General features: G+C 42.1%; 1 protein-coding gene across 9 annotated transcripts in view; it reads right to left on the bottom strand.

The window, feature by feature from the left end:
- SHLD1 (shieldin complex subunit 1) overlaps positions 1 to 26381 on the bottom strand; it is a 95156-nt gene that overhangs the window by 34806 nt on the left and 33969 nt on the right. The window contains exons 4-5 of one of the 9 annotated variants that reach the window (XM_032605842.1): positions 10812 to 10943; positions 10629 to 10678 (exon numbers count right to left, since the gene is read on the bottom strand). The exons of the other annotated variants lie outside the window; for them this stretch is intronic. Coding sequence (XP_032461733.1) covers positions 10647 to 10678; positions 10812 to 10943 — 164 coding nt within the window. The 3' untranslated portion in view covers positions 10629 to 10646. Of the gene's footprint in view, positions 1 to 10628; positions 10679 to 10811; positions 10944 to 26381 lie in introns of those variants that run through there. 9 annotated transcript variants of the gene reach the window in all.

The following is a 26381-nucleotide window of genomic DNA, read 5'->3' as shown; positions in this document are numbered from 1 at the left end:
GGTCATGGCATGTTTGATGGGCAGCCTGCAGACTGTCTGAGCGGCAGGGGAGGGGACCAGAGTGGTAGATTCCAGGGCAGAGACAGGAGGGCTTATGGGTGGAGAGATGGGTGTGGGCCAGACTACAACTGGCCATGACTCAAGGCCGAGTGAGGGCTGCAAAGCAGGGGTACCACAGGGCACTATGCAGACATTTTCCACCCACCCTCTTACCTAGATCCACTCTTTACCTGGCTCCACCTTGCTCTGCCCTGGGAGGCTGACCTCATGGACTGCACAGATGGGCACCCCTGCCCTCTCTCTTAGGGTTGAGAACCAAAGAGAGGCCTTGCAGGAGATGCAAGGAGGGAGAAAGGTAAGGTGGGACTACTCCCCTGGCTCCCTTCCTGGGTGGTTGCCATGGGATAACTGCATCCCTCCTCCAAGCTCACGACTCCCATCAGGCAGCCCACTCACCACAGCTCCTGGAAGCACACTCTCTCAGGCCCTGGCCATGCTTCCCCTTGTGCTTTTCTCACTCCTGCTCACAACTTTGTACATAATCTCTTTATTAAGCTTCCCTCAAATTACCTGGTTGGACTGTGTTCTCTGTTACCCACCAAGACCTGAACTGATGCAGTCATGCAGCAAGGAAATCGGGAGGTGGCTGAGGAAGGCATTAGAGGCATTAGAGAGGGAGATGCCTGTGGGAGAAGGAGGGGACTGGGGGATGGAAGGTCATGATGACAGAGAAGAGTGGGTCATCGGGGAGGTGGAATGCCAGACTAGCCACAGACTACAGCACTTATGTGAAAACTGCCGTGTGCCAGGCACTATGCCACAGGCTCTAACAAAACTCACTTAACTCTTACAGCTTCCTAATGAGGCATCCCATTGAACAGATGAGGAAACTGAGGCACAGAGAGGGTGAGTGACTTGATTAAGGTCCCAAGCTAGTAAGTGGTGAAGCTCAGATTTAAACCCAGGGAAGTCTAGTACCAGAGTCATGTCCTGAAACCTCTGTGCTAGCCTGACCGCTCTGGCTGGGCAGAGAAGGGCCCTTCAGAATTCAAGATCTTGGAAGAGGCAAGGCAATGGTGACAACAACTCTGGGGAAAGCCATCTGTGTAGATTGCTGAAGTAAGGCTACTTGAAGAAACCCTTGCTACCCTGTACAAACTCTGCCTTAGTGACAATGTAGAATCTTGTGCAGAAATCTAAAAAAAAAAAAAAAAAAACTATGTCCAAATAAATTACAGTCAGTTGGGAATTCCCTGGTTAGGATCCTGGGCTTTCACTGCTGAGGTCCCAGGTTCAACCCCTGGCTGGGGAACTGAGATCCTGTAAGCTGCGAGGTGTGGCCAATAACAGAAACAAAAAAACCCACAGATTTACTATAAAACCATAATTATGTTCCTAAGAAACCTCACACTATCAAAACACATATCACATAAATAGTTATTTCAATATGGGAAAAAAAGGAGGATGGTGGTGAGAGATGGCAAGACTAGATAATTTTTCCTGTAGTAGCTTCAACAATAAAGTTTAATTATATTTTGTTACCATCTAAAAAGAATAAATGACTTGATCACAGACCAACAGAGAACCACAAGCAAAACCTGAACAGCACAGAAAAACAACCTGCATCCAAGTTCACAACCAACAAAGACAAAGAAAAGGGGCCTAGGGCCACTCACATAGTGCGGCCATGTGCCCTGTGCTCCACGGGCAGCCGCTTCCTTTCTCCAGCCCAGGGGAGCCTGTGAGGGCACTCACATCACAACCCCTACTGGTCCAGAAAATGCAAAACATGCTTCCAACACACTCAGATGCATAATAACCAGTTCGCAGAATGAACTTACACCGTAAGGAAAATATTGGTCAATAATGTTTGTGTGGGGTCTCCTGCAGCAGGTAAAGTCATGAAATCAACAGGGCTCCGGGACGTGTAATTACAGCAGGGCATGTCCCCTGACTTCTTTTAAACGGCATCTCACCATCTCAACTCACTACCTTAACTCAAATAACTTCCATAGCAACAACATTCCTTTCCTTAAGGAGAAAGAGAGGAAGGGAAAATGCTCCCTAGCCAGGCTCGTATATTTTTCATTTGCCCGGTGCACTGCGAGGTTGTAATGAGGAATGCAACAACGAGCTCTTAGAAATGTCGCGCGGGGGTGGGGTGGGTTGCAGCTGCGCGGTGGGTGTCTGACGATAGCTGACCTTAGCTGCTGACTGTGCTGAAGGGTCTCTGCCTTATTCTGTTCTTCCTGAACATCCTCAGGTGGGGTCCCAGGCACAGGAAAGACAGGGGCTGCAGAGAATGGTCCGTTTCTGCGGTTGTTCCCTCGACATCAGGGCAAGTTGCCATGACTGTGTGTACACTTAAATTCTTTTTGCAAGAGGGGGCAGCTGGCAGATGACATTTGTTAATCAGTACTGTTCCATACACTCATATTAAAAGGAGCCAAGAAACCTATGCTACCGTGAATATTTATCCTTTCAGGTTCAAACTGCTAATTTGTTTTATAGGAGGACACCCTCTCTTTGCCGTATAACAGGAGACAGTCAATAAAGGACTTTGAAAGGGATATGGTTTAGCTGAGTGTATTGCCAGTTTTTAAAACCTCCTATTTTCTTGATATCTCAACACCCCTGAGCAGAGGCTGTGAGCACCCGCCAGGCGACCAGATGCGCAGTGTGATGAGGCTGGTCCCTTCTTGCCCTTCCCTGACTGTGACTGAGTGACATTCAAACACACCAGTAAAAATCCCTTCACACCTTTTGCTTGTGTGGGGATCGTGCCTGAACCTGGGTGCTCACTCTCTCTCAGCTCCTGACCCTCTTGCTGAGTCTGCTCCTCCAGTGCTCCTCCCACGAGGCCCCCTGCCTAGCCTGCATGCCTCCCTCCTCTAGGACCTGTGAGTATAATAAACCCTCTCACTTCGTATGCTTCTCCAAGTGCGGCTGTGCTGACAGCATCCTTAAGGACCCCACAAGGGGCACTAGCTCCCCATTTTCAACACACTAAGCAATCTGGTGGTTCTGAAAAGGAAGCTAACGCCTCTGATGACTGTGGCAGTTAGGAAGACACAGACTTCAATCCACATTGCAGAAAACTGAAGATTTCATCATTAAATTCTTCCATGGGAACATATTTCCCTTAAAAATGCCAGTTTGGGAAAGAGAAATTTTTTTAGCCTGGATATGGTCAATTTATATACAAATGTATATAATTTTAACTAGTTCTATTTCTTATGTTTCTGATCTATTTTAAAACATTGAATCCAGATTTCTTTTAATATGATTTATCCAATGACTGGTAATATTTCTCTCCCTGTTACCATTTGCTTTCAGCTCACTCAATTCCCTAAGCCCCCTCCTTTTTCCAAGAAGGAGAGGTTCACTTCACTCAAACCATGATCATGGGTAAAATTCATAGTCAAAATTCTAGTCCACTTTAAACTACGTTTGATAGCTACCATAAAGAGTAGCACTTCTAGTCCTCTTGACTAAAGGGTAAAAGTAGACAGTAGATAGCTGTAGGCTTTAGATCCTTGTGCAAGATGGTAACTTGAGCTGAATCTTATAGATTCTACATTGCTACTGCTTCATTTGGGAAATAACACTTTAGATCAAGGCAAAAAGTAGATACACAGGTTAATATTTCATCCCAGATCTCTACTGCAGTGTTTAAACGATAGTTCTTCAATTATGGTGGAAGAGGAATTTTAATTAATTCATTCACTGTTTAACACAAATTTCTTGAGCAGCTGTTATGTGTCAGGCATTATTCTAAATGTTGAGGATAAAGCAGTGAATAAGGGAAACAAACAGCTTGCTCTCATGGAGCTTATGTTCCCACTGGTAAAACAGACAATAAACAAGCAAATAGAGACTTTAACTAGAGACAGTGATAAATCCCATGATGAAGATAAAGTAGAGGAAGGGGATAGAGAATGATGCGGATGGGGAAGACAGGTTGGATGGGGTAGGCCAACAAGGCTTCTGGGGAGTCACATTTGAGTAGAGATCTGAAGGAAGAGAGGGAACAAACAATGTTCCAGTGGAAGAACATTCCAGGCTAAAGGACCTGCAAGTGCAAAACCCCAGAGGTGGGAATGAGCTTGTGTGTGGCTGGTGAGAAGTGGGTGAGGAGGAGGGGGCATAGCCAGGCAGGGAGGGGCCAGATCACGTGGAGCCCAGAGACCAATGGAAGAGATTTGGATTGTGTCCTAAGTACACTGGAGGGGTTTAAGCAGGAGAGTGAAGTGGCAGAACTGAAAGTTTACAAAGAGATTGCTCTGGCTGCTGCTGGAGAGTGGATCAAAGAGGGCAAGAATGTGACTGGAGACCAGTTAGGAGGCTACTACAGAGTTAGTGCAAAATGGCAGCTTGGGCTTGAGTGGAGTGATGAAGGTGGTGAGACACTGCCATACCTGGAACACAACTTGGAGATAGAGCCTGTGGGATTTATTTGCACTGGACACAGAGGGTAGGTTTGGGGCCTGAAGAACTGGGTGAAGAGAAGAAAATTAGGAGAGAGGCTGAGTTGTTTGTTTGTTTGAGGGGGATCAAGTGTTCTATTTGAACTTAAGTTTGAGGTGCTTATCAGATGGCCATCTAGAGCAACTGAGTAGGTAGCTGAATGTACATGTCTGGTGCTCAGGGAGAGCTGACATCAAAGAAATTAAAAGAGATCACCGAGGGACTGACGCAGAGGGTGAAGGAAAGAGGCCTGAGGTCTGAGCCTGAGATGCTCCAGGGGTTGGAAATCAGTTAGAAGAGCCAGAACCCAACAAAAGAAGCTGAGAAAGAGCAGCCAATGAGGAGGAGGGAGAAGCAAGAGGAAGGGGTGTCCCAGAAGCCAAGTGAAGAACAGGTGTCCAGGAAGGGGGTGACCAGCTGCATCAACTGTGCTGTTTGGTTAAACACGATGAGGACTGAGAACTGACCACGGGAGTTGGGAGACAAAAGGCACCACAAGTACACAATAATAGCAGGGGTGCAGTGTGTGGAGGTAGGGGAGGGGAGGCAAAAGCTCGACTGAGTGGCTTGGAGAGAAATTAGGAAGAATGAAGAGTGTGTCAGACAAGCTAGACTCCTCTTTCACAGCCCTTTGCTATAAAAAGGAACAGAGAAATGGGGCAGTAGCCGAAGAGCAATACGGGGTGAAGGGAGGATTTCTTTTTCTCAAGATGAGAGGTTTTATGCTGGAAAGAATGACCCAGTCAAGAGGGGAAAATCAATAATGCAGGAGAGAGGAGATAATTGGAGGTGTGATGTCCGTGACCAGGAGAGAGGAGTGGGAATTGCGTACAAGTGGAGAGAATGGCCTTAAACAGGAGCACAAACTTAGTCACTGTAACAGACATGGGCCTCTGGGGACAGAGGCAGATGGTAGGAGATGAGAGAGTTCTTTTTCTGCTGTTTGAATTTTCTCAGTAAAATGAGAAGCAAGAAGCAAGGTTTATTGCTCATAGGGTGATCCTTAATAGAGGCCGAAATGACCCTGCTTCCTCTAGACCCGGGCAACAAGCAGCCGATGGTCCGATGGGGACACCAAAGCCCACTGGGCAGCCCAGCTCCCCACGTGAGAACTGCCAACTGCCAAACCCAATTCTTTTTCTTTGTTTCTTTTTCTTTCTCTCTGTCTCGCTCTCTCTTTTTTTTTTTTTTTTGTGATTGATTCCCATTGCGGAGTTTACTCATGTTGTAAACTGAGCTACAATTCAGTTTTAGCAAAATAATACAGTGTATAACATTTGAATTAATGCTGTGATGTAGTGAATGTGTTAATTATTTTGATCTTGGTAATCATTTCAGTGTATTAGTATATCAAACCATCACACTGTAAACTTTAAATATATACAATTATATTATTGTCACTTATTCCTCAATAAAGCTGTAAAAAAAAATGATGAGCCCATTTCTAAGAAGAGGAAACAGTTGTGAGAACCTGACTTAGCAGCCAGGAGAAGGCAAAAGAAGGCAAATCTCTGAGGAATCAAAACCAGGCAGGGAAAAACTACTAATCCTTCAGCAACACTTAAAAAATTAAAAATATTTGATCCATTTGCTTTCAATTTCCCTAGTGAACCTTGCCTACTTAGTGAGAAAAATACTAATGTTCCAATAGGGAAAATAGGCTAAGGACATTTACAAAGAATTCATAGGTAAAAAATGTGAATGGCCAATCCATATGAAAAAATTACTGCATTTCATCCATAGAGGCAGAAAGTAGAATGGTGGTTGCCAGGGGTGGGAGTGAGGGAAATAGAGAGTTAGTGTTTAAAAGGTACAGAGTTTCAGATTGGGAAGAAGAAAAAGCTCTGGATTTGGACGGTACATAAAAAAAATTCTGGATTTGGGTGGTATAAAAAGTCCTGGATGGACTTCCCTAGTGGCGCAGTGGTTGAGAGTCTGCCTGCCGATGCAGGGGGCATAGGTTCGTGCCCCAGCCCGGGAAGATCCCTCATGCCGCGGAGCGGCTAGGCCCGTGAGTCATGGCCGCTGAGCCTACGCGTCTGGAGCCTGTGCTCCGCAACGGGAGAGGCCACAACAGTGAGAGGCTCGTGTACTGCAAAAAAAGTCCTGGATGGTACAATGTACTTATTGCCAGTAAACCATACATTTTAAAAAATGGTTAATATGATAAATTTTATGTTATATATTATATACCACAAATAAAAAAATTTTTGCATTTAATTGGTAAAGAAATGCAAATTAAAACAACGAGATGGGGACTCCCTTGGTGGCGCAGTGGTTAAGAATCCACCTGCTAATGCAGGGGACATGGGTTTGAGCCCTGGTTCGGGAAGATCCCACATGCCACGGAGCAACTAAGCCCATGTGCCACAACTACTGAGCCTGCACTCTAGAGCCCACGAGCCACAACTACGGAGCCCATGTGCCTCAACTACTGAAGCCCGAGTGCCTAGAGCTCCATGCTCCGCAACAAGAGAAGCTACCACAATGAGAAGCCCGCGCACCATAATGAAGAGTAGCCCCTGCTCGTTGCAACTAGAGAAAGCCTGTGCAGCAACGAAGACCCAATGCGGCCAAAAAAAAAAAAAACAAAAAACAATGAGATGATAGTTTGCACACATACTCTATCCTCAGTGAGGTCACCGGGTGGGTAAGACCCCTGTGGAAGAGGTGGATGTTACCCAGGATGCAGGTAGACCAGCCCCCTCCCAGCTTGCTGGGTGGAGGATAAGCAGTGTCACTTTCCCAGAGGGCTATGGGACTCAAATGCTTTGACACTGTAATTTGGCTGTCAAGAGTCTATTCTAAAGAAAGCATCAGTAGCCAGGCTCAGAATATCTAAGTGCATATGTATGCATCCACTGTATGCTGGAAGGCCACGAGGGCACCACCAATGGATGACAACTTGGAGGAGTGTCTGGAAGACAAAAAGCACAATGGGCAAGATAGACCATAAAACTCAAAGGTGCTGGACACCCACACCCCACCCAGCTGAAAGAAAATGGAATGCAAAAAGTGAGTTTTCTAGCAGAATCTGAAATGATCCTGCAGTAAGAAGCAGGAGGAGCTGGAAGGAGAAAGTGTGGGGAAAGGAAGAGGAGGAGGTCTGTCTGGATATTATTTAAAGGGATCAGTAGAGTTGAGCCAGGTCTCCCCTGTCACACACCATAAACATGTTCCTTCTCAGAGCTGCCAGCTCTGGTGTGTGTCAGCAGGATGCAATGGGACACTGATGTGCACAGTGACATTATTTGTAAGAGTAAAAATATTAATAATAGCTGGCAAAAATGGTTAATAAATTATGGCATGTCTATATGATGCAATATTTTTAAGCAATTAAAAATGATATTTTTGAATTTAGATGATATCAGAAAAGGCTCACAGTATAATGTCTAAAGAAAACAGACAATTGGCAAAAACTGAATCAGGTCTGTGGAATAATCCACAGTGGAGCTCTGTATAAATGTTGATTTTTCTGATTTTGATAATTGTACTGTAGTTGTATAAGAGAATGTCCCATTTTAGGAAATACACACTGTACTAAAGTATTTATGAGTGAAGGAGCATTATGTCTACACTTACTCTCAAATGATTAAGAGAAAAAATAATATAATTCTCAAATGAATAAGAGAATGATGAAGCAAATGTGGTAGAATATTCTCAATGGGAGAATATGAGCGCAGGGTATAATTTTTTAGAAAAGCAAATAACCCAATTTAAAATAAAGAGCCAGTGATATGGACAGATAATTCACAGAATAAATTAAAATATCTAAGAAAATTATATAGGATGATGCTCAAACCTTACTAGTAATCAGAGAAATGCCAATTAGAACAATGAGTTCTTGTTTTTCACCCATATCAGTAAGGATGTGGGAAAACAGTCACTCTCAGACATTTTTGGTACAGGCTTTTGCAGTGTTAGCAGTACTTATGTAACAAATTTGGAAATGTGCATGCCCTTTGATGCAGTAATTCCACCTTCTACGCACCTATTCTACAGAATGAAAAAAAGCAGCATGCAAAATTATACATAGAGAATGACCCTTATTTGGTTAAAAAACAAAAAAGAGCTACAAGTAAATCACAAAAATGGTGACAATGATTAAGGATTATCACCAGGTTTTAAAAGGAGATGGTTTTCTTCTCAGCATTGCTTTTAAAAATGTATGAAATACTCAGACAAGCAGGAAACATACAAAACTGAAAACAGCAAACCTCCATGCACCCAGCAACCATAGTTAAGTGATGTTAACAGTTATGAGAAAATAAGTCATCAGATATATTTGAAGACCATCCCAACTTCTTTCCATCCTTTTCATCCTAGAGTTTCTTCTTTCTAAGCTTTCTTCTTTGAGTTTGTTTGTATTTTACAATGTTAACCTATTACCATTATAACAAATACGAACCTTTAGAAAAGCAGCGTTGAATGGAAACAAGCAAATCATTTGCACACTGCTCAGAATGCCTGGGAGACCTCTGTAATTCCCTCTATTTGTTATTGGAGAAACTGGGGTACTGTCAGGTACCTCCACTTGCATGCCATAAGATTGGCTAGTTACAGGTCTCTGAGTGGAAACAAAATGCCATTTAGAAACCAGTAGATTTCACATCAGAATGCCCAGGTAACTCTTCAGTGGATCAGTACCTGGTGAAACAGCAGTTGCAACATGACTGAGCCGGAAGGAAGGCCTGTGCTGATTACCTTTCTTTCTAGTACAACCACTTTGTTACTGTTGAAGAATTTAAGTTCTAGAGCAAGCATGTGACTTGCTCAAGACCAGACCAGGAACTCATATAGGGGAGAATAAAGGAAGGGCTCTACCAGCAGCCTGGTACTGGATCTCTCTTTCCCTTTTTGGAAAATGAGGGCTAAAAGGCACCATAGCTTTGAGAAGGTGTTCCCAGGATGTTCCACTGAAAATAGGTTCCCTCCAGATTTCCCACACCTTGAGCCTGGTCAGTGCCCCCTTCAGTGGACACAAGAGAAGGGGCTTTTCCCTTGTACTGGGTCCCTGGTCTTGTTCAGGTTGAGACTGTTCATCCAAATCCAAAAGTCTGCTTGGTGATCAATCTGTGCCTCTCAAGTATCAGCTCTTTGGCCCTACTGTATGATAAGAAACTATATAATTGGCCTCATTGTTGGGATTTAAGGACACACACATGAACACACACATTCACAGCCCCACAGCTCTGGATTTTCACTTTCTATGTCTCAAGAAGATGAACAACAGAAGCAGTAAATATCAATTCACCTGACCCAACATGATGGACTTTTAAATGAAATGACCACCTGACCAATAGCCCACATGGTTGCCAAGACTCCAAGATGACCCCTAATGATCCCCATCTTGAGTAGCCTCCTACCATGCTGTAGTGGGGTAGGCCTGTGTGACGCATAGAACATGGTAGAAGTGATGGTCTGTTGCTTCCAATATTAGATTATAAAAGGCACTGTGGCTTCTGTTTTGAGCACCCTCCACCTCTCTCTCTCTTTCTCTTAACTCACTTGGGCAGAAGTCACCTGCTTTGTCTTGAGGACACTCAGCAGCCCTGTGGAGGGGCCTGGAGAACTGAAAACTCCAGCCAGGAGTGACATGAGTGAATCTTGTTGGAACCAGATCCTCCAGCTCCAGTCAAGGCTTTGGCTTGACCGAAACCTCATGAGAGACTTAGAGTCAGAAGCCCCCAGCTAAGCCACTCCCAGATTTTTGACCCCCAGAAACTGTGAGGTAATGAATGTTTGTTGTTTTAAGCTGCTGAATTTTGGGGTAATTTGTTATCACTCCCAATAGATAACTGAGCTCACTGTCCCTCAATACCCAGTATGCTACAACAAAGTTTTTACCAAATTATATTTTAGAGGTTAAGAAATGTTGGTCAGACTTCCACAAGATTTTTTTTGAATTTTATTTTATTTGTTTTTTATACAGCAGGTTCTTATTAGTTGTCTATTTTATATAAATTTATTTATTTATTTTTATTTGTTTATTTTTGTCTGCACTGGGTCTCCGTTGCTGTGTGCGGGCTTTCTCTAATTGTGGCGAGCAGGGGCTACTCTTCGTTGCAGTGTGCGGGCTTCTCATTGCAGTGGCTTCTCTTGCTGCGGAGCACGGGCTCTAGGCATGCGGGCTTCAGTAGCTGTGGCGCACAGGCTTAGTTGCTCAGTAGAATGTAGGATCATTCCCAGACCAGGGCTCGAACCGTGTGCCCTGAATTGGCAGGCAGATTCTTAACCACTGAGCCACCCAGGAAGTCCCCATAATTTCTTACTTTCTCAGTTGATTAAACTCTGATAGTAAAAGATGTTTCAAAGGACTACAGATTGTTGCTATAACCCAATACCTGAGCAAACTGTGCCTTTCAAAGTAGGACTGGGAAACTCTCTCATAAAGGTTTTCAGGATGCTGCCTCCCAGCAGGCTCCCCCTCAGCAGGATGCTGAAATCCTCCATGTGCCTCTCAGATGGCTCTGGATCTGGGACAATACATCAGGCTCTTAGGTATGGCCTGGCTGGCTTTGTCATCCCTGGTCCCTTTCTCCAGGACACGGTAAATCAAAGGCCCAGGCTAAAGCTTACCCATCAAACCCGGAGATGAAAAGAAGACAAGACGAAAGGAGACATAAATAAAACCTTTCCCCTGTGAGACAGCATGACAGCAGCCTAAGCGATCATTTAATATCAGCCTGCAGTAACATTTTCCTCTCTTTATTTTATCAACTTTACTTGGACTTCCACAGCCATTCTTTTTTAAACCTACCCGTGACAAACAACTCTGAGTTTGCTGATAAATATATCACTGGGGGAAAATGTCTTCTAATCTGGACATTTCAGAAATGGGTTGCTTGGGTTTTCTATCACTAAAGGGTAAATTTAAATTCTAAGACAGCAGAGACTGTATCTAGTTCACACTTTCTCCCCAGGAGCTAGCACAGTGCATTTATTCACCAACTATGAATTTACTTTCCATCTTTGAAGGCCTATCAGTCAAAGGGTATCTGCTGAGTACCTATGGGTACAGCATGGTGGAAGGAGCTGTAAGGGCCATGAAACTTAACACGGCATAGACCTGAGGCACTGAAAAATACTATCAGGTCCCCATGTGTGTCCACTGGAATCCAGTAGTTCTTTAGGCATAAACACAAACGTGTGACTTTCTTAGCAAATTACCTGCTGTTTAAATAGTTTATAGAGTTGCTATGGTGCCTGAAATCAATAAACATTCATTGAGTGCTTATTATATGTAATGAAGGCAAAGCAGTTACAAAGGTGAGCATTACAGTTAACAAGCAAAGTTTGAGATTGAAAATAATGGATAAAGGTAAGAGAATAGATTATTTTTTTCCTTCTAATGTTCTGTATTTTCAGTGTCCTAAAATTAGCATGTATTGGTTTTAAAAATCAGAAGAAAATGAATGGTATTCCTGAAGGGGTGGAATCAGGTGAAAGGGGGAAAAACATTAGGCAAGTCAGCAAAAATGAGTCAGGGAAAGGCGACCTCTGCTGGTGAACCATTACGATGACGAGCACGAGCTTTGGAGTCTGCAGGTCTGGGTTCAAATCTCAGCATTGCTGCAATATTAGCTGTGTCTGTGGGGAGGTAATTTTGCCTTTCTAAGCCTCAGTTTCCTGATCTATAAAATAGGGATAATAGTGTCTTCTTTAGGTAGAGAATGAAGAGTAAATGAGATAATACACTGAAGGATCTCAGCTCAGTAAATGGTGGCTATTATTTCTATATTATTATGGGTGACAGTGAGTGATATCTGATACAGCTCTTGGTGTTACTATAGCAACCCCAGATTTCTCTCCTGATACACAGCTGTAGAGCTCTCTCCTACCCCATTCTTCTACCACTTTTCTTTTTTACTGTTTTCTCTTCTCTTTTCTCCGCTGCTTTTGTCTCTGCCAGTTGGAACCAGTAACACTCACTGGGGTGCTTAGGTCTGCAGGCAGGCTGTAGTTTAGTGAGGCAGGGCCAGATAATGTGGTCCACAGTTCCTGCCATCCTGCCAACTCAGTGTGTGATCTCAAACCTCTTAGTCACTCTTGGCAACTCTGTCATCTAACTTATAAAATGGAGACAAGATCTCTGCCTTTACTTACTACAGAAGAATAGTAGAAAAAGAAATCTAATAACCTCCAGCAATGACAGACTAACTGGTACCAGACTTGCACTTCTGCTGTAAACAACTAGAAAACAGGACAAAATGTATGGAACGACTGTTTTCAAATATTGGACACGGGTAGTATAGGACTTTGACCCCTGAGAAAAGGGAAACAAAACAAGATATGCCTATGACTGCCCCAGCTTCCTGCCTGGAGGCACTTTTTGGACCACAGTGCAGGGAGTGGGATCCAAGCAGAGCACAGCAGTCTCCACAGTGAGGAGACAGAGATTCGAGCTTAAGGTACCTGGAACTTGCGAGGCTAAGTTCTAGAGAGAAGGGAGCTACACAGAGAAAGCTCCAGAGACTGGAACAAGGATTCTTTTTGAGTCTTCCACTGAACACTAAGCTGTGCATATTTATGGTGAAACTCCATAAAGCCAGGCAAAGCCAGGGAGGGAAGCTGAGCTGAACAACTCCAAGAACTTGCACAGGGCTGGGAGACCTCCATGTTCTGACAGCCACAGTGGAGAGACCCTGTTGAACATCCAGCGTATTCAGTAGAGACCCAGAACGGGCACACCTTGGTAGTAAGCTAAACTAAGTACAGAGTAAAGGATACTCCAAAATCTCTCTAATGAACTTAAAAACAAGCCTGAAACCATCAAGTTGATAAGCAAGTAACTTAACTGCCTGCCAAAACAAACTTCAGTACTTTTTAAAGACAGCAAAATCCAGACACTTAACAAATGTAATATCATGAAGTCCAACCATCAAGTAAAACTTGATGGAGAAGAAGCAGTAATAGGTATTTTGAAAAAACCTGGCTCATTTCTAGATAAGTCCAAAACAACCACCAGTCCTTTTTGTTTGTTTCTTTTTGCTTTGTACTTTGAGAAATAGTGCTGTAAATATATGACTATTTCTCTAATAGTTGTTTTCTGATATTTGCATTTTCTCCTCTTCCATATAAAAGTATAGAAGAGGCTCTTTATCACAGAACTAACTATACAAGCAAAGGAAAACTGTACTAATTTACTCCACTAAAACTAAAATTCTTCCAGCCTCTATTCGCATGTCATCTGTCAGAGGACTTTCCTGGCCATGGTGCTTAAATTGCACCCCATCTCTTATGCTGCATGCCTTTTCTTCATAGCACCAGCTGATACAGTATTTATTTGTTTTGTTGTATATTTACCCCTTCTGTACCACCTCCAAACAGGACCCTGGTAACTAGAATAAAAGCTCCTTGAAGGCAGGGTCTTCATCTATTTTGTTCACTATGTATGCCCAGTGCCAAGCACAGGGCCTGGCACATAGTAGATGCACAATAAACATTTATTGAATGGATAAATGAACAACATCCACTGCATTTTAAAAAATCCAGTCATCAGGGGTTCAGGTAAACAACTGATTAAAATATGGAGAAAACAGAAAAGAACTCAGCATGTTGGTGAGGCATTAACACCTGGTGAGAGAGATACACATGGAAAAATTACTTCTCATTAACCTAATGATTTGCTCTAGAAAGCAGAGAGACATTTTAACTGAGCTTGAATCTTGGTATAATCTACTAAAAATATGATCCACAAACTTTACAGAAATCTCTCCACCACAGAAAATTTAATCAACAGAAACGAATAGCTAGCCACCCATTCACTTGTTCAAAGATATCAGAATTTTTAAAAACTGAAGGAATCAAATTTCATGCATCATAATCTCTAAGAAATAGTTATTAATAGTATTTATTACCATTTCCCAGTTGCCTACTAAGTACCAGGGCACAGTAAGCAGTGCCTTATATGCTCTGTACATCAAAGCGTCCTGAGTGCTGGCCTATAAACTCATGCTGGGCCATGATGAAATTCTCACCAGTCCACGGCCAAGTGAGAAAACTAGTGACTAGAGAAGACTGATCGTGATTTTGGGATTAGGTTCTTCTTCCATTTTGGATATTAAAATATCGTGTCTTTCACAAAATGATGGGGGATTTGTGGAATGACTGGTATAGGCTGTTTTTTTGTTTGTTTGTTTTTGGGTTTTTTTTGCCATACGCGGGCCTCTCACTGTTGTGGCCTCTCCCGTTGCGGAGCACAGGCTCCGGACGCGCAGGCTCAGCGGCCATGGCTCACGGACCCAGCCGCTCCGCGGCATGTAGGATCCTCCCGGACCGGGGCACAAACCCGTGTCCCATGCATCAGCAGGCGGACTCTCAACCACTGCGCCACCAGGGAAGCCCTAGGCTGTTTTTAAGATCTTTCGTTGGCAAAATAAAAAGTTGGGCCAATCTCTATTGGGCCTCAAAAAAAGGAGGAGGAGGAGGTGAGAGAGGAGGAGAACCCAAACTGTATCCAAACACTGCGAAATGTCTCCAGGGGGCAAAATCACCCCTGGTTGAGAATCATTGGTATGGAGTGAAAACTTGAGTTATCTACAGAAGTGAGGGAGGATGGATGCATTGTTGTAAGACATAGAATAACAGTAATTAGAAGAAAATTTGTCCTGGCCTGTAGCTGGAGCTGCCGAGGGCCATTCTTGGTGGCAGAGTGGCAGTCCCTTCAGGAGCAAGCTGGAGTGTGGCACTGGGGACCCACCTCACATGAGACACACAGCTTTCCCAACATGGACGCCACTAATCAGACACCTGACCGAAAGGATGTGCCCACAAAGGGAAAAGGGGATTTAAGTGTGAACACAGAACAAATAAATCTAATTCTAAGGATCTGTTTAAGGAGAGCATATCTGTTCCCCACCCCCATAAATTATTTATCTATTTTTTTTTAATATCTTATTGGAGTATAATTGCTTTACAATGTTGTGTTAGTTTCTGCTGTACAACAAAGTGAATCAGCTATATGAATACATATATCCCCATATCCCCTCCGTCTTGAGCCTCCCTCCCTCCCTCCCTATCCCACCCCTCTAGGTCATCACAAAGCATCGAGCTGATCTCCCTGTGCTATGCAGCAGCTTCCCACTAGCCATCCATTTTACATTTGGTAGTGTATATATGTCAATGCTACTCTCTCACTTCGTCCCATGTTACCCTTCCCCCCGTGTCCTCAAGTCCATTCTCTATGTCTGCGTCTTTATTCCTGCCCTGCCCCTAGGTTCATCAGTACTTTTTTTTTTTGTTATATTCCATGTATGTGCATTAGCATACAGTATTTGTTTTTCTCTTTCTGACTAACTTCATTCTGTATGACAGTCTCTAGGTCCATTCACGTCTCTGCAAATTGCATAATTTCGTTCCTTTTTATGGCTGAGTAATAATTGCATTATTTATATATGTACCACATCTTCTTTATCCATTCTTCTGTTGATGGACGTTTAGGTTGCTTCCATGTCCTGGCTATTGTAAATAGTGCTGCAATGAACTTTGTGGTACATGTATCTTTTTGAATTATGGTTTTCTCAGGGTATATGCCCAGTAGTGGGATTGCTTGGTCATATGGTAAATTTATTTTTGGCTGCGTTGGGTCTTTGTTGCTGCACACGGTCTTTCTCTAGTTGTGGCAAGCTGGGGTTACTCTTCACTGTGGTACGTGTGCTTCTCATTGTGGTGGCTTCTCTTTGTTGCGGTGCGCAGGCTCAGTAGTTGTGGTGCACGGGCTTAGTTGCTCCACAGCACGTGGGATCTTCCCAGACCAGGGATGGAACCTGTGTCCCCTGCTTTGGCAGGATTGTTAACCACTGTGCCACCAGGGAAGTCCTTATTTTTAGTTTTTTAAGGAAACTCCATACTGTTCTCCATAATGGCTGTATCAATTTACATTTCCATCAACAGTCCAGGATGGTTTCCTTTTCTCCACACCCTCTCCAGTATTTATTGTTTCTAGATTTTTGATGATGGCCATTCTGACTGGTGTGAGGTGATACCTCATTGTGGTTTTGATTTCTATTTCTCTAATGATTAGTGATGTTGAGCATCTTTTCATGTGTTCGTTGGCAATCTGTATGTCTACTTTGGAGAGGTGTCTATTTAGGTCATCTGCCCATTTTTGGATTGAGTTGTTTGTTTTTTTGATATTGAGCTACATAAGCTGCTTGTACATTTTGATGATTAATCCTTTATCAGTTGCTTCATTTTCAAATATTTTCTCCCAATCTGAGGGTTGTCTTTTTGTCTTATTTATGGTTTACTTTGCTGTGCAAAAGATTTTAAGTTTCATTAGGTCCCATTTGTTTATTTTATTTCCATTACTATAGGAAGTGGGTCAAAAATGATCTTGCTGGGACTTCCCTGGTTGCACAGTAGTTAAGAATCCACCTGCTAATGCAGGGGACATGTGATCCAGCCCTGGTCCGGGAAGATCCCACATGCTGCAGAGCAACTAAGCCTGTGTGCCACAACTACTAAGCCTGTGCTCCAGAGCTCATGAGCCACAACTACTGAGCCCGCGTGCCACAACTACTGAAGCCCATGTGCCTAGAGCCTGTGCTCTGCAACAAGAGAAGCCACCACAATAAGAGGCCCGCACACTGCAATGAAGAGTAGCCTCCGCTCTTTGCAACTAGAGAAAGCCCGCATGCAGCAACGAAGACCCAACACAGCCAAAAATTAATTAATTAATTAATTAACTTAAAAAAAAAAGGATCTTGCTGTGATTTATGTCATAGAGTGTTCTGTTATGTTTTCCTCTAACAGTTTTATAGTGTTTGGTCTTACATTTAGGTCTTTAATCCATTTTGAGTTTATTTTTGTGTATGGTGTTAGGAAGTCTTCTAATTTCATTCTTTTACATGTAGCTGTCCAGTTTTCCCAGCACCATTTATTGAAGAGGCTGTATTTTCTCCATTGTGTATTCTTGCCTCCTTTGTCAAAGATAAGGTGACCATATGTGCATGGGTTTATCTCTGGGCTTTCTATCCTGTTCCACTGATCTATATTTCTCTTTTTGTGCCAGTACCATACTGTCTTGATTAATGTACCTTTGTAGTATAGTCTGAAGTCAGGGAGCCTGATTCCTCCAGCTCTGTTTTTCTTTCTCAAGAATGTTTTGGCTATTCGGGGTCTTTTGTGTTTCCATACAAACTGTGAACTTTTTTGTTTTAGCTCTGTGAAAAATGCCATTAGTAATTTGATAGGGATTGCACTGAATCTGTAGATTGCTTTGGAGTATAGTCATTTTCACAATGTTGATTTTTCAAGTCCAAGAACAGGGTATATCTTTCCACCTGTTTGTATTGTCTTTGACTTCTTTCATCAGTGTCTCATAGTTTTCTGCATACAAATCTTTTGACTCCTTAGGTGGGGTTTATTCCTAGGTATTTTTTTGTTGTTGTTGCAATAGTAAATGGGAGTGTTTCCTTAATTTCTCTTTCTGATTTTTCATTGTTAGTGTATAGGAATGCCAGAGATTTCTGTGCATTAATTTTGTATCCTGCTACTTTACCAAATTCATTGATTAGCTCTGGTAGTCCTCTGGTGGCATCTTTAGGATTTTCTTTGTATAGTATTATGTCATCTGCAAAGAGTGACAGTTTTACTTCTTCTTTTCCAATTTGGATTCCTTTTATTTCTTTTTCTTCTCTGACTGCTGTGGCTAAAAATTCCAAAACTATGTTGAATAATAGTGGTGAGAGTGGACAACCTTGTCTTGTTCCTGATCTTAGAGGAAATGGTTTCAGTTTATCACCACTGAGAATGATATTGGCTGTGGGTTTGTCATATATGGCCTTTATTATGTTGAGGTAGGTTCCCTCTATGCCCAGTTTCTGGAGACTTTTTATCATAAATGGGTGTTGAATTTTGTCAAAAGATTTTTCTGCATCTATTGAGATGATCATATGGTTTTTATCCTACAATTTCTTAATATGGTGTATCACATTGATTGACTCACATATATTGAAGAATCCTTGCATTCCTGGGATAAACCTCACTTGATCATGGTGTATGATCCTTTTCATGTGATTCTGTTTGCTAGTATTTTGTTTGCTAGTGTTTTGTTGAGGATTTTTGCATCTATGTTCATCAGTGATATTGGCCTGCAATTTTCTTTTTTTGTGACATCTTTGCTTGGTTTTGGTGTCAGGGTGATGGTGGCCTCATAGAATGAGTTTGGGAGTGTGCCTCCCTCTGCTACATTTTGGAAGAGTTTCAGAAGGATAGGTGTTAGCTCTTCTCTAAATGTTTGATAGAATTCACCTGTGAAGCCATCTGGCCCTGGGCTTTTGTTTGTTGGAAGATTTTTAATCACAGTTTCAATTTCAGTGCTTGTAATTGGTCTGTTCATGTTTTCTATTTCTTCCTGGTTCAATGTTGGAAGGTTGTACTTTTCTAAGAATTTGTCCATTTCTTCTAGTTTGTCCATTTTATTGGTATATAGTTGCTTATAGGAGTCTCTCATGATCCTTTGTATTTCTGCAGTGTCAGTTTTTACTTCAAGGAGAGCATATCTGTTAATGCTATCAAGATTTACTCTAAACAGTAGTTAGTATTCATTTCATGGAATTAAAATGGGTTGCCCATTTTTGTGCAAACATGTACATTCAGCTCCTTTCTACTATTTTGTTGTACATCTAGTTCTTTAGTGACTTTTTATAAAGCTGTCACTTTTATCACTTATGAACACAGTTTTAGAAAGAAGAATCCACCCCAACACTTCTCACCTCCTCTTATGAAAAATTCTTTTATAGTTCCACCTCTGGAAGAACATTCTAATGATGCATGTGCCACAGCTCTGTATCTGCCACTATGGAAACTCATTTAAAAATGCCACCCCCCTTAAATTCCTTCATGGCATATTAATTTGACATTCTAAAACAAATATTTTACCGTGAATTAACTCCTAGCAAATAGTAAGATCAACCCAACTAACCTGACTTCTATAGCCCTTCCGCCATTTGTAAATGTTTCTTATACATTCTTAAAGGGATCTTTTGTTAGTCAATAGGCTTTATTATAAATATTCTCCACTAAAATCTACTAAATCACTAATATTTAAAATAAAGCAATATAGTTCTCAAGATATGATTCTATTAATGAGAGTATTCATTCACCAAATGCATTGGGTAAGATATGTTATGAGGAAACCCACTACCAGATTGTCTGTGAGAGTTAAAAAGTGGGGATGACCTAAACATCCACCAACAGACATCACATCAGATAAAGTATGGTCCAACCATACAGTGGAATACTCTGCAGCCACCCAAAATATGAGATTTACATGTACTAAAATGGCAAGATGCCTTAATATAGCATTAAGTGAAAAGAGTAAGATACAAAACGGTATGTATAGTAAAATCCCATTTGCATTTCTAAAAAACAGATACATGAGCTGTTTGTGTTATGTGTAATTTATGTGGTGTATGTGTATGTGTGTATATGTATGTATGGGTAACTATAACTATATGTATGTATATGCTTATAATTGCATAGAAAATATCTGGAAAGATGCACAGAAGTTATTTATGATGATCTCTAGGGAGAAGTACTGAAGAGACATGAGACTTTTATATCTCATTTCATACCCTTCTGTGTTATTTATTTAAATAAATTTTTTAAAAGGATGACTAATGTCTTCATCACTAATATCATAACTATCCCCAAAGTGGGGACCTCCCTCCAAAAATGTAGCAGCAAGTCTGCAACAAGAAAGATATGCTTTGGATTTTCTCTACAGCTCATTGCCTGAAATCACTAATGGCTTCCAGGGCACGAATCCTGAAGCCTGACAAAGAAAGGCTATATCTTTAAAAAGGAAGTCTCCAGGGCACTGCTTTTCCAGTAGTGTTCAAATAATTCTAGGGTTACCTGGCTCGCCAAATTGGGAACATTCCACAGAAATAGGACTCTAACTTATGAAACTGCTTTGAATAATGTAGTATCCTATATATTATTTTCAGAAATATTTTGAGAAGTCAGGAGTTTACACTGTATTTCTGGATTTTAATTTTTTTAATACCAAAATGATATCATTGTCCCAATTTTGAATCACAATTCAAGCAGAATCAAATGTGGCCAAGAGCTGCCCTTGGCCCAGCATAGGAAAGGGACCCAAGACATAGAGCACAGCCCTACGGGGCTGCAGCTGAAAGCAGTGGGCACTGTCCCAGCATGTGGCTGCTAGCCAGCTGACTTCTAAGCTAGTGTGCTCATGAACACAATGAGGATTCAAGGCAGAAAATTACAGGTGATGGTTACAGGACAACTCACTTGCTCTCAGGTACTAAAAGCAAGTCTTGCAGTGAAAGACACAATATGTGGCATATTAGTGGAGAAGATGGTGACAGGGCTGGCAACCATCAATGCCACTCTACACCCTCTCTCACCCCAAGTCACTCAGTTTACATCCCCTGGGTATACAGAAACAAAAACAGGGGATACAAATAAGGAATGTTGGTACCTTAACTGATCAGCACAGCATAGGCAGGCAAGATGGCTAGGAAAGTCAATTCTCCCATCACTCTGAAGAGATATAGTGATGCTGAATCTCTCTGTCCATAGCCAGAAGCAGATGCCAGCGACCTCAACAGATCCAGGGACAACACTGTGGGCCTCTGTTCCACTTCTATCAAGATTATTGTTTGATTTCTTTTAGCCCTAAACCCAATTCCTTCAGAATTGGGAAGTAGTTTATCAAAACTCAGGCCTGACTGGTAAGAGTAGAAATGGGCACAAGGCATTTATTGCAGATGATACGCTTTCTCACAGTAATATAGGAAAATGATCAGTGCTCTTAACCGTCACAAGAGATGGATATATGATAGAAGAAAAAGAGACAAGTGTCTTAATTTTCAACAGGGAGGAAGAAGGTATAATCCAGAAATCTATACATTATGGACCATTGAGCCTGATGCTTAAACAAGAGTTAAAAGTATAGAGGTGAGGACTGTCATTTGTGACACCTGTCGTGTGTCCAACCCCATTGGTTAGGTGTTATTAGCCCCATAAAACAGATGAAAAAACTGAGGCTCAGACAAGTTCTTAACATGCCTAAGGACACCCAGTAAAAAATGATAAAACCCTTTAAGCCCCAAAAGCTGTACTTTCTCCCCATTCAACAAAGAAAAGGAGGTCGCCAGGCCCAGCCATGTGTCCTACAACATTAGGCTCACCTCTGTCTGATCACAAATTTAGCAGACAGTTCAAATATTTACATTCTTACTTTGTTGCCTGCCCCGAAGTACCTTTTTCCTGTCTAAAGAAACCGAAAAATGTACCACTTGTAGAAAGGTCTAATTTCTTTATTTCAAGAAACTAAAAGGGTGATGGGGAACTGATTGATAAAGGACAGTGAGCAGGGGAAACACAGTCATGTTACAGTACCTTCATGACTGTTAGACCAAGAGTTGAGCATCAGGTACAGCTTTCCTATGTCTGGCAAAACAAGATTATCTTCTGGGAGGGAAAGGGGGCATTTGGGGACAGTGTTGTAAGATTTTTGTTTTTCCCTCAGCTGATCACCATGGGATGCTGCCAGGGCTCCTGCTGCCCGGACTCCACAAGATTTCCTGGGCTGGGCAAAGGCCTTATTCACCACCAGCACATAACTCTCTCTTCAGTAAATAAACTGCCAAAGAATCTGAACATGTGGCATCTCTTGGGTTGTTTGTTGTTTTTCTCCTTGCCTTCAAACACTTCAAGTTTATCAAGTCAATAGGAAACATCTCATGCAAAGCTGAACAAGAGGGCTTCCCTGGTGGTGCAGTGGTTGAGAATCTGCCTGCCAATGCAGGGGACAAGGGTTCGAGCCTTGGTCTGGGAAGATCCCACATGCCGCGGAGCAACTAGGCCCGTGAGCCACAGCTACTGAGCCTGCACGTCTGGAGCCTGTGCTCCGCAACAAGAGACGCCACGATAGTGAGGCCCACGCGCCGCGATGAAGAGTGGCTCCTGCTCGTGGCACTAGAGAAAGCCCTCACACAGAAACGAAGACCCAACACAGCCAAAAATAAATTTATAAAAAAGAATTATTATTAAAAAAAAAAAAAAAGCTGAACAAGATCCGGCTTCTAAACATAAATCCCTGTTAGATGCACCAGCACATGTATCCACATATCCATGCCAGTGGAAAAATGTCAAATGCACTGGTCTACAGGGTTAGGTAGGTGACAGACACCTTCATCTAGGGCAATGTCTGCGATGGAATTCCTGTTACGCCATCACGGAAATGTTCTTGTACAGTCCCAGATTGGTTCCAAGACAGTGAAAGATTTTACAGGATGTGGCAGACCCTGAAAAAACAAAACTAGCCTGCAGGGACCTTAAAGTCACGTAGAAAACACACAAGAGACTGAGTGGAGGATAGATTATTCTTTTCGGGAACTATACTAATGTTTTGCATTAATTTTAATGATCAAGTCATAGGAATAGGCAACTTCCTCTTTTGATTGAGGAGGAAGGAGACAGCCTCCCAAATCCTAGTTAGCAAGCCCATCAACACCTCCTCTTGTCATTGTTGTTTTATTCCTTTAAATGTTAAATCAAGGCCTAGGCTTCTGGCGGGGGTTCCCCCAAAACCGCATGCTACATTTGAGGCCCCCTTTTTCCCCCCGTGGGGAAAGTTTTCATTTTTTCTATCAGATTCTTTTTTTTTCGGCTGCACTGAACGGCTTGCAGGATCTTAGTTCCCCGACAAGAGATTGAACCTGGCCCCAGCAGTGAAAGCGCCGAGTCCTAACCACTGAACTGCCTGAGAATTCCCCCGTTTCTTTCTTTTTAAAAACCATTTTAAAAAAATTGAAGTATAGTTGATGTATAATGTTGTGTTAGCTTCAGGTGTAGAGCAAGATAATTCATATATATATATACACACATCTATCTATCTATCTATATACATCTATATCTATATATTCTTTTTCAGATTCTTTTCCATGATAGGTTATTATCAGACATTGAATATAGTCCCTGTGCTATACAGTAGGTCCTTGTTGTTTACCTATTTTATACATAGCAATGTGTATATGTTAATCCCAAACTCCTAATTTATCTCCCCCTTTGTCTCTGCTATCCCCTTTGGTAACCATAAGTTTGTTTTCAATGACTGTCAGTCTATTTGTTTTGTAAATAAGTTCATTTGTATCATTTTTTAGATTCCACATAGAAGTGATATCATATAATATTTGTCTTTTTTTGTCTTACTTCACTTAATATGATAATCTCTAGGTCCATCCATGTTTCTGTAAATGGCATTATTTCATTCTTTTTTATGGCTAATATTCCTTTGTGTATATGTACCACATCTTCTTTATCCATCTATCAGATTTTTGAAGGAATCTTCAGTCAAACAAGATGAAGAACAAATGTCCTCATGCCTCTCTGGTTTTCAAGAATGTTGTGTTGAAATTCAGCCCCTCTTGAATTACAAGTGCTGTGGGCTTTTTGAGCATATGCTTAGGGTGAGAATAAGCCCAGGACAGTGAAAAGGGAAGCCCAGGGCTGGTGATCAAGCCAGATGGGAGCCAGAGCAAAAAGTCACCCATTTCCCTTTATCCTGGCCCTGGCCCAGGAGTGTGTGTGACCGAGAACTTGATGGTGTCAGCCTTGGAGGAAACCTCGAGAAGCACGGCTGCTTGAGGGAACCACTTGGGCAATATTGTGTATGGTGGTCACTGACAAAGCTCTGGAGTGAGACTGCCTAGTTCTACCATAGCCTTGGTTAAATAACTTAGCTGGGCCTCAGTTTTCTCAACTCTAAAATGGGGATGAGGGAGTTCCCTGGTGGTCCAGTGGTTAGGACTCTGTGCTTCTACTGCAAGGGGCATGGGTTTGATCCCTGGTTGGGGAACTAAGATCTCACACGCCACACAGCCAAAAAAAAAAAGAAATCTCTAAAATGGGGATGAAAACAGTATCTCTCCCCTTGCTTATTGAAGGATTACCTGGGATAGGGCCAAGGAAACAATAAATGTCAGCTATTGTGATGACTATTTATAAGTGACTTTATACTCCCTTTGTAATCATTCTTTTGTGTGACCTTTGCAGTGAGCACTTCCTGAGGGTGAGAGATGTATCACAATCTCTATGTTAATTCTCCTTTATAAGAACTTCCAGCCACATGTCTTAAAAGTACATTCTAAAAAAAAAAAGTATATTCTTACCTCTGCTACTTAACTATTTCAGAACTTCTATCTTCAAAGGACCAAAGAAAGTTTATTTCATCCATGTTTTTCTAATATTTTATCTTCTGCAGATATCACATGAAGTCTACAATGATTTGAACATTTCTAACCTAACAGACAAAATGACAAAGTGGATTTTCCAACCTCTGCCACTGATAACACTCACTGGCTAAAAATTTCTCATTTTTGTGATGCTTTGAACTTCTTTCAGTGCTTTCATAACTCTCTTTATTTTATTTATGTGGTTCTTTACTTACTTATACCCTTACCTTTTCCCATCAAGGACTGAAGGTGGCTTTAAGGACACACAAAATCACAAGATAGCATAAAATAAAGACAGAGCCAAGGAAGAAAAACAAAGAAGAAAGAACACCGAAATCCCTGGGAATTGGGGAGAAAAAGGCCTTGTTCCTATTTCACAGAGAAGGAAAGCAGGGCACAGAACCACTAAATGACTTTTGAAGCTGTGTGGGTTAAAAGCTAGAAATATCATGGGCTTCCCTGGTGGCGCAGTGGTTGAGGGTCTGCCTGCCGATGCAGGGGACACGGGTTCGTGCCCTGGTCCGGGAAAATCCCACATGCCGCGGAGTGGCTGGGCCCATGAGTCATGGCCACTGAGCCTGCGCATCCGGACCCTGTGCTCCAAAACGGGAGAGGCCACAACAGTGAGAGGCCCGCGTATCGCAAAAAAAGAAAAAAAAAAATTTATTGTGATACAGCAATTTTTCTTATAGAAACATAGCTTGAAGAACAATTTAAGGTATATATAAGGGTTTAACCATAAGAATGTTGAACACAGCCCTTTATAATAGCAGAATATTAGAAACAGTGAAAATGATCAAAGATAGGCAACTGTTTATTTGTATAATGATTTTAAAAGTTGTTTCAGAGAAATATAAGGCATAACAAGGAAAAGGTGATCTGACAGGCATTTTAGAAAAAAAAAGGACCAGTATTTCTTGAGATGTCCAACAGATTTTTTCACAGGAAGTTTTATTGAAATAAGCCTGAGAAATAATGCAGATAGATCCTGTGAACTTCTACCCACTTTCTCCTAATGTATTGTACTTCAAACTGTAGTATATTGACATTGATAAATCCAACCATCTTATTCATATTTCTCAGTTTTACTTAAAATCATTTATGTGTATCTATACGATTTTATCACATGTGTAGATTCACACATCCATAATCACCATCAAGATACAGAATCTTTCCCTCACCACAAGGATCCCTCATGTTGCCCTTTATAACCAGGCCCACATCCTTCTGCCCACCCCAATCCCTGGTGTCCACTAATCTGTTCTGAAATTTCTAAAAATACTGTCATTTCAAAGATATTATATAGGGCTTCCCTGGTGGCGCCGTGGTTGAGAGTCCGCCTGCCGATGCAGGGGACATGGGTTCGTGCCCTGGTCAGGAAGATCCCACATGCTGCGGAGCAGCTAGGCCCGTGAGCCATGGCCGCTGAGCCTGCGAGTCCAGAGCCTGTGCTCCGCAACGGGAGAGGCCACAACAGTGAGAGGCACGCGTACCACAAAAAAAAAAAATTATATAAATGGAATATAGTATGTAGCCTCTGGGACTTCGCTGTTTTTTCCCATGCAGCCTAATTCCCTGGAGATTCACTCAAGCTATTGTGTGCATGGCTATTCATTCCTCTACTGCAGAGCAGTGTTCCATGGTCTGAATGAACCACAATTTAACAATTCTCCTATTGAAGGATAACTGGGCAGTTCA

This window comes from Phocoena sinus, chromosome 15 (genome assembly GCF_008692025.1).
Source record: "Phocoena sinus isolate mPhoSin1 chromosome 15, mPhoSin1.pri, whole genome shotgun sequence".
Lineage (NCBI taxonomy): Eukaryota > Metazoa > Chordata > Mammalia > Artiodactyla > Phocoenidae > Phocoena > Phocoena sinus.
Note: the sequence above shows the minus strand (reverse complement) of the source record. Positions and strands in the feature narration are given on the sequence as shown.